A 15,854-nucleotide genomic window follows, 5' to 3' on the forward strand; every position below is an offset into this window, starting at 1 on the left:
CTAAGGTCATCTGTTCATCTTCACTTATTCCTAACCTTAGTGACTTAGTCTTCTTAACATTAATTTTCAAGCCTATTTTAGCACCCTGAACTCGTAAAACCTCTAAAAATTCATTCATTTTGCTCACACTTTCATCTAATATGCTTAAATCATCAGCATAATCTAAGTCCAGGAGCGTTCTTCCTCCCCATTTGATTCCATGGTCTCCAATTGCCTTTCCTGTGCTCCTTAAGACGAAGTCCATCAAAATGATCCATATAAAGGGGGATAGAACACAACCCTGCTTAACTCCTGATTTAATACAAAACCAGTTGCTAACCTCATTTCCTACCTTAACCGCAGCAGTATTATTCTCGTACATAGCGCAAATCACTTTAATGTATTTTTCTGGTATACCATATAACGATAAGACCTTTGTTAACGCTGTTCTATCAACAGAATCGAAAGCTTGCTCATAATCGATAAAACTAAGGACCAAAGGTGTTTGACAACGAAGGGACTTCTCAATTATTAACCTAAGAGTGAAAACATGGTCGACACATCCTCTACCTTTTCTAAAACCGCATTGTTCTTCCCTTAAAACTTTATCTACAGCATGTCTCAGTCTAAAAAGTATCATATTACTCAGTAATTTGCTACCTACAGAGACCAGACTAATGCCTCGATAATTCCGACATTCACTCTTGTCACCTTTCTTATACAGTGGTTTAATTAAGGTTTTCCTAAAATCATTGGGTACTTCCCCTTTTTCAAAAATCATGTTCATAATCTTCAGTAGCTTATTCCTAACCTCAGAGCCACCATATTTAAGGAACTCATTAATCATACTATCAGCACCTGGGGCCTTATTATTTTTTAATCCTTCTAGTACTGTCGCTAATTCTTCCTCACTAAACAAATCTTCCTTCACATCCAAGGTATCACAAACTTTTTCATTTTCATCTATATCTTTTCCTGCAACTGTATCTCGGTTTAGCACATTCTCAAAATGTTCCACCCATCTTTCTTTAACTTTTTCCTTATCACTAATTGTGACCCCAATTCTATCTTTAACTGGGACTAGTCCGGATCGGCTATATATATATATATATATATATATATATATATATATATATATATATATATATATATATATATATATATATATTGATTTTTCTTTGGCCTTCCACATTATTCAAAATCCAGACCGTGTAAGCAAATCCCCACATTCTTTTAGGAAGGCAATTGATATTAAAAAACATCCATAAATGGAGACCTTGCTCTAAATAGAGATACTAGAGATATTCCTATAAACCCAATTTACAATAATTTAAAACTAAAGGATTCAAATAGCATTTTTCTTCAGTTAAAACTAAAATCATCTGACTACACTTTTAATGAAAATTAGGTCAATAGACAAGCCAAGTCAATCACTAAGCAGAGAATTCTTGCCTAATCTAGTTAATGAATAGTCTTCCATTTATTCTGGCTTGGTTTTTTGGTTTGTTTGGTTCAGTCTTTCTTCTGCTTAGTTAGAGCTAAATCACATGATTACTTTTCCTTCTTTTTTTTTAGCATTGAAGACGGCTGGGTGGAAGTCCCTGATGAAATATCTACCTCTATCATTTTCGCTCTTATTTTGTCCGCTGGCTGACATTATCCTGATTTTTCTCAGCTATTTAATTGTACTATTTTCTTTCTTTTTTGTCATAGGTTAATCCTGGTTGTAGCCCTTTCTGTCTTTCACAGTTCACACAAATAATGCAATCTTATTTCAACTAATATTTCACCATTTTAAAATTATAATTACCAGTACTATAATACCCTTTATCGCTGTCATAGCAAGAGGCCTAAATCAGATAGACGTTCTTTTGAACCAGGGGACACAGCCATTCACAAAAACAAAATTATACTCAATCCTTTTTCTGCAAGCCTCTTCGCCCTTTTGTTTTCTAAAAATTGCAGGTTTTCGTAAAATATCTAAGATACCGATAAAATACGTAAAACACCAGTAAAATAGGTAAAATACGTGCATTACGTAATTTATGTAAAATAGAAAAAATACCCATTTTACGGGGGTCTTTAAAATTACGGTTAAGTACGTAATTTGCCCAATTTTACCTTGATCAATTTTTTGTAGAGTTACAACTCTACAAGTGTGTTATATATATTTCAGCATTTTGTTGTAGGAGTTTCCAATCCCCTGTTTATCTATGGCATTAACATTCCAGATGTTCCTCGTTTGCCTCCACTGTCATCAGCGGTCAAATCAGAACAGTTCAACGAAGAACAAGAAGAAGAAGACGAGCCAATTGTCCCTAGAGATAAAATTCTAAGTGGTCCAAAGGCAGAAGATCCATATATAAATGACGAGACATCGCTGGTGTTACCCGTGCTAGTTGCTATTGGTTGCGCGGTCCCAATAACTTTATGCTTATGGAAACTAGGTTAAACCTTATAATTTTAGTGGGACGCTTTTAGACTGCTCCTTGTTTTTTAATTTTGTTTTATCAGAGGTATATAAATGACGACATATATAAATGACGAGACATCGCTGGTGTTGCCCGTGCTAGTTGCTATTGGTTGCGCGGTCCCAATAACTTTATGCTTATGGAAACTAGGTTAAACCTTATAATTTTAGTGGGACGCTTTTAGGCTGCTCCTTGTTTTTTAATTTTGTTTTATCAGAGGTATATAAATGACGAGACATCGCTGGTGTTGCCCGTGCTAGTTGCTATTGGTTGCGCGGTCCCAATAACTTTATGCTTATAAAAACTAGGTTAAACCTTATAATTTTAGTGGGACGCTTTTAGACTGTTCCTTGTTTTTTAATTTTGTTTTATCGGAGATATGGATTAACTATTAAATCGGTATTTCACCTGTTAAAATATTGATGAAAAACATTAATCTTATTATGTTTTGAACGCGCAGAAAAAGTTCAAAATAAAAAACGTGAATTCGACGCTGAGATTTTGTCACAGTAGACTTCAAAGAAGGTAGCGCACACTTGGATCCAAATTCAATGGCAGTACCTTGAATTACTATCTCTGTTTCTGACAAAATGACATTGAGAAACTCAAGATAATTTAGATTCTCCTGGGTAGAATTGTGGATCTTTTTTCTACTATCTTAATCCTAGTGAACTTAAGGTCTATAACTTAAGGTACTTCTAAGAACTGATGTCAATGTTTAAGTCATGGGTCACAAAGAAAAGATGCACAAATAGCACATAGCTTTCTGTATATGATATTCTGAGGTATTTAGTTCCATTTGAGTGGCTATTAAGGTCACTTGAGGTTCAATATTGAGATCTCACTCTTTTACTTTTGACAAACTATTTCTAAGGTAATAACAGTTGAAAGGAATATGAAGACAGGAACGGGAAGTGGTCAAATGGATCTTTCCTTGTTGAAAAAAAGGGAAGAGAAATCGTATGTAGTGTGACAGAATTAACTTCTGTTTGTGAAGTAACTTGTAAGCAAAGCGTTTGTGAAGTAGCGCTAGGCTTTGAAATTGATTGCCAGATTCTAGATTTTTATATTCTAAATACCCTTCTCTTTCATTCTAAGCCCCACTTTTAGAGACTGTTCCACAATTCTTGTACACCATTGTTCCAGATATAATAGATTTTTAAGTAAAATATTTTTAAGTAACCTTAGTTGGTGGAACTTATGCAAAATAGTGTTACAAACTTGTGCATTTAGGCAATCTTGAGTTTTGCTTTAAACCTTAGTATACAGATGCTAAATTTTAGATTCAATGAAAAACATTTCTTTTGTATTAAGATTATCCGTTTGTAGATCATTGTAGATTTTGGCTGTTGAGTTTAATTTCAGACGCCTTAGGAAACCGCTTTTCTGCCCCGCCGTTTTAAGACCTTGTAAATGACCAAAATTTTTGTTTAAATTAGCAAATTATTCAAGTAAAAGGCATTTACTTGAACTCTGGATAATGTTTTGAAATGAGACTTCTGGAAGAGACTAGCCTTAATCAGCTATGTGACTGATCACATTTCCCAACGAAATTATTTTTACTTTGTACTGATTGAATTTCTCAGCGATAAAAGGTTTACTTAATAAACAATAACCTACATTCCGTTTTTGAGATACTGGTGAATTTTGAATGTTTTATATTAATTAACATGAATAAAAGTGAAAATACCGCTTGATCAATCTTCTAGTGCTGTTTCAGGATATACTATCCGCTTTAAGTGCAAACTCCATTTTGAGTCCCCAATGGATAAATACTTGCATATATCAATAACAAAGGGGTATTGCTTCATTTAACTCGTCCCATTTGATGGACACCATTTTTAAGAATAGGACAACTACTTTCTCCCATGGATTTATTAGCATTTGCTCTAAAATAACACCGAACAAAAGTGTCGCGCTATTGAAAAATATAATTTGAATACATAGGCTAGATTTGGTTATGCTTATCTATCAGAGGAAACAGTGGTAAAATGAGGCAATATGCTCTTGAGAATACTACTACTACTAATAACTCACTGCAGCATCAAGCCGCCTGAGGCCAAAACATCTATGCACACTCCTCCTCCATCCTAATCTATTCATGGCCTCCCTCTTAACTCCCTCCCAGGAAGTTCCCATTTTCTTTAAATCCTTATTTATGACATCCTCCCAACCGAGACGAGGACGACCTGCTTTCCGTGTAGCCCCAGACGGTTGGCCAAAAAGGACAAAGGCTCTTAGGAATGAATAGGTAATTATTTATTATCGTGTTTAGGTAGTTTTCAGCATATGTGGTAACACCTCTCTAATAAAGAACACGGCATCACTTTAATATACTAAGTGCACTAAAAATTAAATCTGATTCTTTAAATCGGATAAGTGGAAATTTGACAACCGTATAGTCCTAAAAAAAAATTAGAGAACCTGGGAACTCAAATTTTTATGAACAAGACCTTCTTGTGCAGTTTTACACGATTTTAACACTTAGCGGGCCCTAAGCTTAGAAATAAGCCGTGCGTGTTATAATCAGGAGATAATGACCACAAAAAAAGGAGTCGAGTTTGAAACTAAGCAATGTTTGGGAAAAATCAGCAGAAAATTAGCGAAAGAAATACTCACGGAGCTCTAGAACTGTAACCTCCATGATTGCTGTACAAAAAGACAAACACAGGTATTAAGTGGTAGTAAACTGGGTAAAAAGAAACAGGGAATAAATAATCATAATTGTGTAAAAAGATAACCCTAACATCTTTTATAAATAGGAATTGAAAAGAAATGCATTTCATCTTTGAACATTTAAAAATCTAAGCTCTACACTAATATGTTTATTGGTAAAATTCTCTTAGATCAACACTTTAAATTATTAACTAACTTACCTAGGACGACAGGAACATATTTTTAAGAAAGACTAACTAGGATATTCTGTTTTGTTATATTAATTCATAAGTTTATTCTGGACATGTCATTAGAATCTTGCTTCCTTTTAATTCTGAAATTATCGCTTGTCTTTCTTAATTTTGACATATTTTCACTAGCCTACGTCTGATCAATTGTGAACGGTTGTGACAGCCCATTGATGGCTGTGATTCTCGACTGTAAGTTTTGGGTAAATTGGGCGGTACAGTCTTTCGGCTTTTGTGTAAGACACGAAAGCTTTCTGATTCTTTTTTTCACGATTCCATGTGCAACAAGGAAAAACTTTACACAATGAAAAAAAAATCTTAACAACCAGAAGAAAATTTGTAGAAAATCAGGGTTTCAGGTATGAATAGACCCAATGTAAGATGGAGCCAGGGGAGAAAATTTCCATTCCGAGGTCCTTGGTACTTTAGGGTTCTTTTTAAGCGCTCAAAATAAAACTCCTGCCGTACGTGATTAGTATATTCGGAAAGAGCATGGAAAGACATAACGAATGATGGGTTCACCTTGATTTTTAGCTGAGTAATCTAAAACATTCAAAATAAATCCGCATATTAATTATGGTCTGGAAACGTTTATATTTCTTTAAAAGGTATTGCGAAAGATTTTTAGTCCAGAATCTGAGCGGTGGATTTTGTGTCGCAAGTAAGGTATTATAGAAACTCTTATCGTCTACTTTGAGACAACGTTGTTTCGGAAAACTTTATAGTCTTATTACCATCCCAAATGTCTATCATCCATGATATGTTAATTTATATTTTTTTAGTTTTGAATGTGACGCACAATGAATGAATCGTCGTTCCTGTTGTATTGGTTGACTAGGTTTGAAAAACCACCACAATTGGGCTGTTCAGAAGCCAAAACGGTTGGTCACTATTTACTTTTCTATGTCTAAATTTGGCATTAATCCAGTTTGTTCACTCTTATTTTCCCATTTTAACTCTGAGGAACTTTAGATTGTTCCAGAACTTCAAAATTAACCTGGGAGTTAGGAGTGGAAAATCCTTCGAATCAAGAAAGCTCTTTCGACCTGGTTAGTAAATGGGAGGGATATGAGCGGTAGATCTGACAAGGGTTCGTTGATATGTAACATGTTAAGGAACTTACGTGTATGGAAGGGCATCTCAAGATAGTGAAAAGGAAAGAGAAGCAGTAAAAGTCAATTATTCCCATAAAATGGCTATAAAAATGTCGGATATACAGCTAAAAAAATGTGACAAAATGATTTAAGTACTTATCAGTCTTTTGTATTCTTCTGATCTTGCCATGGATCATTTGCATCTGTCTTCAGCACGGCAATGTTGTCAACACTACTGATAACTAGCAATTAAGTTTAAAATGTTCCAACCAATACTTGATTAGGTAGGTGCTCCTATACTCCTGTTCGAGTTCGGAAAAGTTGTGCAGGATTAAATTAGAAACGCATTCATATGAATTGTGTTTCTGAGGTTTTGCCAGCCTTGAATTGGTTTTACGTCTTTTACGTTTTTCACGTTTGATTTGATTTTACGTCTGTGATTTATTTTGTGTCGGTATTCTGTGTGGATTTAATATTTCTGTTTTTTAAAGCCTTTTAAGTTGATTAATAATTGTTTCTAATGCGTTATAGGCCAAAATTTTGTGGTGTTTTAAGTGTTGTTCCGATTTTGTATTGTTTTGTTCTTATAAATATAAAAAAAGACTCTGGGAGTCTGATGTTTCATTCAAAATTATCTGTTTCAGTTAAAGTGTTAAAAGTCAAGTAACCGACTTTTCCAAACATAATTTTTTATTAACAAACAGGCTCTAGAGTTTTATTGTCGAATAATCAGTGTCAAATGAATGCTGGTAAAAAAAAAATTCAAGTTAAAAATCAAGTTCTAATTCGTTAATCTAATGGTTACTTTTTCTGCTTTCTAATTAATGATTAACAAGGTAAAGAATAGCGGCTTTTCTGAAGTAGACATACTTGAACAAAAAGAGAGACACTTTTAGATTACTAACTTTCTGTGCATCTTATAATTGTGGTCGCGTTTTTGACAATTTATCCCCGACCCCCCTTTAATGATCTCATACAGTGTTAGGCTGTATAAAACAATAACCAAAATAATGATGGAATTCATATTTTATTATATGCAGCAATTATCAATAAACTATATTGCCTTGTTTTTTCCTATTTTACCTGTTTTAAAATTAATTTTCATTAATTATTATGTTGTTTTTTGTTGTTGTTTTTCACATAGCCCAAGGTTATATGAGACCATTATAGGTGAGCAAGGGATGAATTGTCTAAAACGTGGACAAAATCAAAAAAATTTAAATAAAATTAGCAATCTAAAAGTGTCTCTCTTTTTGTTCTAGCATGTCCCTTTCTGAAGAGCTGCTATTCTAGACGATCTTAGACAATGGTAGCTAACAAGTTTCGGTTAGATTGTGGAACGGAAATGTCAGCCAATAATTCTTAGAAATGCACTAATTGAATGGAAAATTAAAAAACAAAATATTCATGGTTAAAAACTGAAATCTTACCTTGAGTTTCATGGTAAAACTAATACATCTAAATTTAAATTTATGCTCAAGCGCATCTAAATAAATAGGAATTAAATGTTCTTCATTTAGCGTGAAATTAGTTTTTCAAGCTAATAGATTCTCTTCTCGCCACCTAACATATCAATACTGAGGGGCTAGACCCAGAAATTCCGATCAAACATATTTTCTCAGCGATTGGATGAAATCCATCAGGTGTCTCGAGCTTGAATTCACATCCAAGGCCATCTATAAAGGGATCTTTTGTTGGGACCCCAGTTTTAGCTTGCAAATGTTGACCCTGTCTCAAAAAGACAAGGATGTAAGCAAGCAGGTATGGTGGTGAGAATCATGGGTGCATACAGGGTCACCACATCACTTAGTAAAACTCATTATTTAATGACAAAGTGCATTTGCACGTCATGGAAAGGCAGTATGGTCTTCGAAAATACCTGTTTCGTAATCTCACCGTACGGGAAAAGTTTACTGTCAACCTTAAATGATAGATGATAGAATAAGCTTCTGCGGAGCTCGCGAGAATTCAAACTAGTAAGAAACGTGCTTGCAAGAGTAAATATTTTGCATATCAGCCTAGTGCCTGAACGAGATTAATTTTCAACCATTAATAAAGTAAAGGTGCACAGACACAGCAAAGCTGAATGAATTGTATACTGGAATGGAAGAAATGATTAGTTTCAGGCTATCCTATCTTGCTTCTTTTGGGGAGTCTCTCTCCCCTTTAAACTCAGTGGCAATTCTTGTCACATTAAAATATAGTGCACTAAACATGTAATAATCATAGCCACAGTCGCCGTCATACAAATTTATACTCAATGAACAAAAACTATTAATTAAAAAACGACACTCGAAATAACATAAACAGAGTTAAACTAACACTCAAATATTTAAACTTTTACCCTTCTGAAGAAAAAATAATAATAAATCATTAGCAAATAGAAAGATTAACAAATTAAAGAAATTCACGGGAGCCATTGGCGCGAAAGGAGGATTTCATGATTCCATGAATGTGTCAAAATATTGACTCCAAACTTAAAACGTGATTCATCTCGGCTTGCCGAACGAGTTGCAAGGGAAAACTATTTTAAAAGAAAGCAATAAAGGACTTTGAGGGACTGAAAAAATTACCATAAGAGCTTAGTATTGGATCCTTTATCGGAAAGTCTTTCTGATCTGAAGTCAGGTCGTAATGCCAAACGGACAAGCATATTCAAGCAGTGGTCGGATAAACGTAAGGGAAATACGCGACAGGAAGGGGGTGTCAGGACACTATGACGAGTAAGGAGCTTTAAAAATAGAATATGTTTCCCCCACTTCAGGTCATCTCTGAGGTATATTCCTCGAAGTTGATGTCCTTGACGGTGCAACCTGAAACATTCTGCGGAGTAAGAGATGAGTTGTCCCTTGGGAACCAAAAAGTTAATACGAGTGATTTTTCGCAACCATTTTGTCCTCCTCCGCTTGGCGTGACAAACCTGACATGATTCTATCTGCCTTGCTTGGAACATTTGTTTCAAACCAGCGCCAACACGATAAATCATCAACGAACTTCAAGCGATACACCTCATCATTGGTCAACTCATTTACCGTAACCAAAATAAGCAAAGAGTATAAAATTGTCCCCTGAGGAGCTCCACAGTAGATTAGCTGGGGGTCAGAACTATTCTTATCAAATATGTATCAAGATTAAAATTTTCCAGTAGCTTGCAGATAAGGGTTATTGAAGATCAAGTTGAATTATCTTGTCAAGTCAATATAAACGAGATTACAAATCTTTTATTTCTTAGTGTAGCCTAGCCTGTTTCCCAGTCCCATTAGGCAGCCCATATGTAACCTTTATTGAATGAGGTAAATGAAAAAACGTGGATAGCTTCTTTTCTCACACTCTGTTACTTGTTCATTACTTTTTTTTGGCAATTCGAAAAATAAAAGGGTTGCTGCAGTCGAAGCAAGGCTTGTCAAATTTCTGGTTGAACATGATCTACTCTATCCACTCTCCGACTTTTTGCTGAAGCTTGTGAAAAGTACGCCAGGTTCAAACATGCTGTGCCGTGTCAGTTCGAGAAGCACAAAAGCAAGCACCATTGCTGAACAGGCATATATTTTCATGAAAAGCTTCGTAACAGCCTGAAAACTGACCCTTTTCCTACTGTATATTGACAAGACAACAGATTCACCTGAAGCAAACAACTCTGGTCGTGTCAGTTTCTGAGATGTCATAATGGATTTACAGGTAGATTTACTTGCACTGGCAAAGGGTAATGATCGATTAGCATCTAGTATTTCAGTCATTTGGTGGGAGTGATGGATGATGTTAAAAAGACGGGTGTTTCCTTACAGAACAAGATCAGAGGGTTGTACATCAATGCTATGATGGGAATAAATCACTTAGTGAAGAAGCTTGTTGAAGAAAACTATCCATGGGTTACATGAGTGAAATTTACCCACCATTTATGCGCCTTTGTTGCAAGTCATATTTGTAAACAAATTCTAAAAGTCTGGGAGTTTATTCAAAAATGACCGCAATCATTCTTGACGAAGCGCAAAATGACAAGATACATGTAGGAAAGAATTTTTAAGCCTTCACTCAGACAGAACAACATAGATTCCTCGCTTTGGCTCCCACCTGTCGGTTTTTATTTGAAAACTGCAAGCTGTATTCTCGAGTGATAGGATACTCATACGTTGAATTGGGAGTTTTTGTTCTTAAAGATCCCTCACATGTTAACATCAACCAAGTTTTAGATTGTTTTCACTTCTGTACTAAGATCTATGACTCCCTCCATTTTCTGTCCCTAAGTTCTAGTTACGAGCCAATAGTCCCAATTCTTCAACAATTATTTGATTACTATGACTCTGATATTTGAAATAAGGTGAAGATGGAGTATGAATGACAGTTGGGACGAGGCATGGCTTGAGTTTATTCGACCACTGACAGAAGACAGAACCCAATGGAAGCATTTGGTCCAGCAGCTTCTTGATGCCGAGTTAGACTGAATAGCCTGTGTCTCTTTTAAGTAGCTAAGGAATGACAATCCATGTAAAGTGTAACTTTATCTGAGTTTTGAGTCTTTAAATACTGAACGTCTTTGACATTGTGGTAGATCGTTTCAATATCTTTAATTTGAAACCTCAAGCTGGCGGAGTAATGTCTCAAAATTCATGCAATACTATTTTCATTGTTAATGTCAAATGTCATTTCTGATCACCTTTTTGTTTTTTAAAGTCAAAACTGACGTGCAATATCATCTTAGTTCAAATTCTTTTGTTGACATTAAAAACGGAACACGGTCTGAAACGTCAGCTATAAGGTAGTTGGAGCCGTGACAAGGGGGAGTTAGACCTGGGATTTGTCCAACATATCCTTAAAATGAAGGCTAAAGCAACCTCAAATGAGTGCATTGCTATAAATCAAAATATTTTGTATAGTAAGGCCAATTTAGGTCTTGACGAGTATGATACACTGTCTGATACCAAGTGACCTTTATCTATCAATATGAATGATTTTCTATTAGCGTTTGTATTACATTTAATGCGATGATTACCATTAAAATTGACTACAAATCCAGTAGATGTACATGGAGTGAGATGCAATGTTTTCAAGCTCTCATGTCTCACGTCTCCAAACAACAATTTTCAACGTTTGTTCTGGATCCGTACATTACTCATTTTAACTGAAGATGTATCGGTCATAGAATTAAGCTTTGGGAAAGGAGGGGTATGCTTCAAGAAAAAAGTTGCATAAATTTATGTCTTGAACACTTGTGAATGTACACAAACGTGTTGCTACCTTCTTTTCTTTGGGGCGATGGAAAGAGTGAAAATATGCTGACAAATCAAAATCTAAAACATGCTGATGATTTTTTTAAAGCAAATAAACAATGTATCTCGAAACAGCGAAATTTGTACAAAGGTATCATTGCAAATTATGGTATTCTATTCATTTACTTTTTTGATAAATATCTTAAGAAAGTAAGTTATGCAAAAGTACTTCTGTGGTGCAAACTAGGATCTAGATTTAAAAAAAAAAATGCGAAAAATCAGTATATGGGTCGGGAACACCATTTGAAAAAAAACTTTTAAATCCAGCATTCTCATCTTTTGGAGTGGGTTAAACAGTATATTTTCTTGAAAAAATGTGGAGGAAAACTGAGAGTGTAAACTGGTACATTTGACCCTCGACCGGTAATTCAGAGGATCAGAAACTAGAAAAATGGAAAAAATAACAACAGTATGCATAGCATTTCTTGATATATGTCGGATTGGACGAGAGTGCCGGAAAAAGCTATTAATTTATGGAGGACTATTTTTCCCTTTCATATAGGGGAGAATATGGGAGATGTTACAATTTCTTGTTCTTATTTGTCTTTCTTTTGCAAATTCCAGTGTAAACCCTTGTTTGTAAGAAAACTTATAAGAAAATTTGATTTAAAAGAGAAAATTCGTTGAAACTAGTGGTTACGTATTAATTTTGACACACTGAGCCTCGATCCACTGTTATTGAATCCAACCCTCCTGATAATAATACATATTAATTTACTACAAATTATACCACGATTTAGTAGAAAGGACACAATATTGCAAAATATCACTTTTTCACTCGACCAATACAACTTTTTGGTACCTTTCAATTGACAACATTGGCTCTAATACATCCATTAAACCTAAAAAGAAGAAGAATGAACCAAAGTCAAATAGAAGAGGCAAATTACCTGTATTTCAGGACACACGCTTCGATTATCTTTAATTGAATTAGATTGAATCTAAAAATGTTTCACTTCAAATCCAAAAATGAAGAAATCTCAGAAATAGATCACCCATTAAGTGACTTGCTTGAAGAACATAAGACTCCAGGTAGAATTTATTCTGGCTCAATAAAAAGGGTAATGGCTTAATATTATAGTAATCTAGGGCTACAGGACAGACTTCACATGGGAAAAAACAGGTACTTATGTGGTTGGCATCTTCTGAATGAAATATGTTAAACAAATAGCCTAAAAGTAGTAGAATAGCCTACTGTTCAATTCCTTACTTCCAAATATCTTGGTTGCTTTTCTGACAATGGACCCTCCCCCTGATGGTCTCAGATATAGTCCTAGGTAGCCTATCTTTAAAAAGAACTGAAAGAAAGCATTGACATCCTGGTAAATATTTTGATGTTCATATCATTGACCTACAAATAAATTGAACATACTAGCCTACTAGACAGTGTTGTGCCAAGTACTTCTTATTTAAGTACAAGTACTAAGTACTCAGATAATTTTTTACTTAAGTACAAGTATTAAGTACTTCTCTAAAAATCTGCTTAGGTAATAAGTTCTTTTGAAAAAGCAGCCTACTTGCAATACTTAAGTTATCAAGTATTTCAATTTTACTTCAGTATTTCAGTACTCAAATACTAATTTTTTACTTACAGTAAATAACATGCAAAACACTTCTTTAAAATCCATATCCTTTCCAAGTAGACAAGATAAGCAAGATTATGACAAGAAATCAGCTACTTTTCAGAAAAACCACAGTTTTCATGAAAAAAAAAAAAATCAACTGGTTTCACAAAAAATCAAATTTTACTTCAGTTAATATAGGCTACAAAAAGAAAAGAATTTACAAAGAACATTCATTACAGCTTCATCATAACATAACTTAATTCCTTATTTGCTCCTTTCAACAGCAGAAGCTTTTCAAACATACCATCTCCAAGCATGTTTCTTTTTGAAGTAAAAATTCCACCACCTACCAAAAAAAGTTGCTCTGCAGGTACAGACAAAGAAATGATACAATTGTACTTCCTGAAAACTTTCATTACCCTTGGGTACACTTTGAGCACAGATAGTTCCTTTCACCTCTCATTCAAATATGACGAAACCTCCACCTTCACAAAATTGGTTTCATGGCCATGGTTGTCAGAATTATCATGAGTAATTTCTTCATTACTAAGATCAAAGTATTCATCTCCAGACAAAAAGCTACCTTTATTAGCCTTGTAAGTAGGCTACTTCTGAAATCTTTGACCTTTTTTGCTTTGTCCACCAAGAGTTCAACTTTTACATCCTTCTGGTTATCAGGCAACCACTTCAATTTGAAGAAAGGATGACACTCCATGGCAATAACATAGTCTCCTGCATGAAGAACTCTCTCATCCAGGATTGTGGAGAATCTTTTTTGAGACCCACAAGCAGAGCATATACCAAAGGCTGGCTGACTTTAACCAAATCTTTTAGCTTTTTGAGCTTCCTTTCAAGCAATTTGATTCTAGGATAAATAGCACCAAAATAGCATTTTTCCTCCCCCTGAAGAATTTCTAATGCCACTGCTACTGGCTCCATAATTTTCATGTATTCTTCAAGAATTTCAACATCATGAGAAGTTAGCCTTGGTTTTTCAAAGCATCACATACATTGCAAGCTTTCCAATTTTGTGACAATCCATCAAACATTTGACACTGTCTTACTTCAAGTTCCACCTGGTTACCACAGGCCATATAAGCTGTTTGTCATATACATCTTTCACAACATCAGCAGCTTTTGAACTCTTATTCATGGCATAGGTACTGCCTCTTATATGCAATATCACTGAGGGCTTTATCTACATCAGTGGATACAAGCACGTTACATGTAGGGCTGACACACCTGAAGTGTGGAGGAAGTTGGAAATACTCAGGGTTCAAGTCATCACTGACTTGAACATCTTCATCAGAAACCATTGGATATAGCCCTGAATGTCTTACTAAAGTTAGAGGCATTATCAGTCAAACACCTCATACCTTTTTATTAACTGCAGTTTTGTACCTGGCAAATGTCCCATTCAGTTGTTCAGCAATTCTGTCATAAATTTGTGAGCCCTTGAACCAGGAACAAGCTAGGGCATAAGATTTCCATTTCAAATCCTTGTTGAGCAAGTGTGCAGTCATTCCAGAGTAGTTTTTGTTGTTGGCAGACCAAATGTCTGTTGTCAACAATATGTAGTTTGTGAGACTCTTTGCTACTTGATTTCTTTTTGTTCTTACTGTTCTTGTTCAGCTCAGCAAACTTCTGGCAAACAGAAGGAGGGGCAAACTCACCTTAAGATGTTTGTGGAAATTTGTTGTTGCATCCATGTGACCCTTCAGAATTTTGTTTGGGCAGTTTTTGCATGTGGCAGATACTGCACCATTCTTCTGAATTTCCCCATTTATAACAAAAAACTTTCCATTCAATACATATGCTAGTTCCACCATAATAGCATCCTTTTTTGAAATTTTTGTGCTGGGCCAGGAGCTGCTGTTCTCAAAGACTAAAATCCATTCATCCATTAATATATAGGCAGTTCAGTTTGTTGCATGGCCCTGCATCATGTCAGTATAATTTTTCTGTGCTATGAAGAAAGTACTTGAGTACTTAAGTACCCTTAAGTACTTCAATTTTACTTAATTATAAGTATTAAGTACTTTAAATTTTTTTACTTAAGCAGAGCACAAGTACTGAAATTTTTTACTCAAGTAATTACTTAAGTACTTTTATTGTTACAGGGTGGTTTGTAAAATAATAAGTTTGGAGTGAGAAGTTTACTTAAGGGGGATTTTACCTTGAGGTGTTTGGGACTTTTCTAAGTCTTAATATCTTAATGCGCAGGTGAGATATGGGAGCTAAATTACTAATAGAATAAGAAGGTTTTGTATATAATCCCTAGTAACCTGGGAGACAGAACCATCTCAATGATGTTTGAGGTCTGCTGAGACGAATATAGATTCCCTTGGGACCGTACCTGAAAACTAGAGGAACTGTACCTGATACCCTAATACATAGACAGAAGATGATTAAATACAATAAGGTTTATTTACTTACAACATACAACTTTGGACAAAATGGCTCCAATGACTTATAGCATGAAAAGGTGCACATGAACACTAGCACTTGACTATTATAAAGCTCTCCTGCAACTGACCACTCGCTCCTTGCATTGGGCTGATATATCCAACGTGAT

At 35.0% G+C, this 15,854-nt stretch overlaps 2 protein-coding genes across 2 annotated transcripts in view; both read left to right on the forward strand.

Moving 5' to 3' along the window:
- LOC136025909 (malectin-like) overlaps positions 1-7,081 on the forward strand; it is a 31,555-nt gene extending 24,474 nt beyond the window's left edge. The window contains exon 5 of the mRNA XM_065701972.1: positions 2,211-7,081. Coding sequence (XP_065558044.1) covers positions 2,211-2,431 — 221 coding nt within the window. The 3' untranslated portion in view covers positions 2,432-7,081. The remainder of the gene's footprint in view (positions 1-2,210) is intronic.
- A 5,474-nt stretch (positions 7,082-12,555) lies between these two features.
- The window catches only part of LOC136025910 (testis-expressed protein 2-like), a 62,482-nt gene continuing 59,183 nt past the window's right edge, over positions 12,556-15,854 (forward strand). Inside the window, exon 1 of the mRNA XM_065701974.1 lies at positions 12,556-12,746. Within this exon, the coding sequence (XP_065558046.1) occupies positions 12,662-12,746 (85 nt within the window). The 5' untranslated portion in view covers positions 12,556-12,661. The remainder of the gene's footprint in view (positions 12,747-15,854) is intronic.

Source organism: Artemia franciscana, chromosome 4 (assembly GCF_032884065.1).
Source record: "Artemia franciscana chromosome 4, ASM3288406v1, whole genome shotgun sequence".
Lineage (NCBI taxonomy): Eukaryota > Metazoa > Arthropoda > Branchiopoda > Anostraca > Artemiidae > Artemia > Artemia franciscana.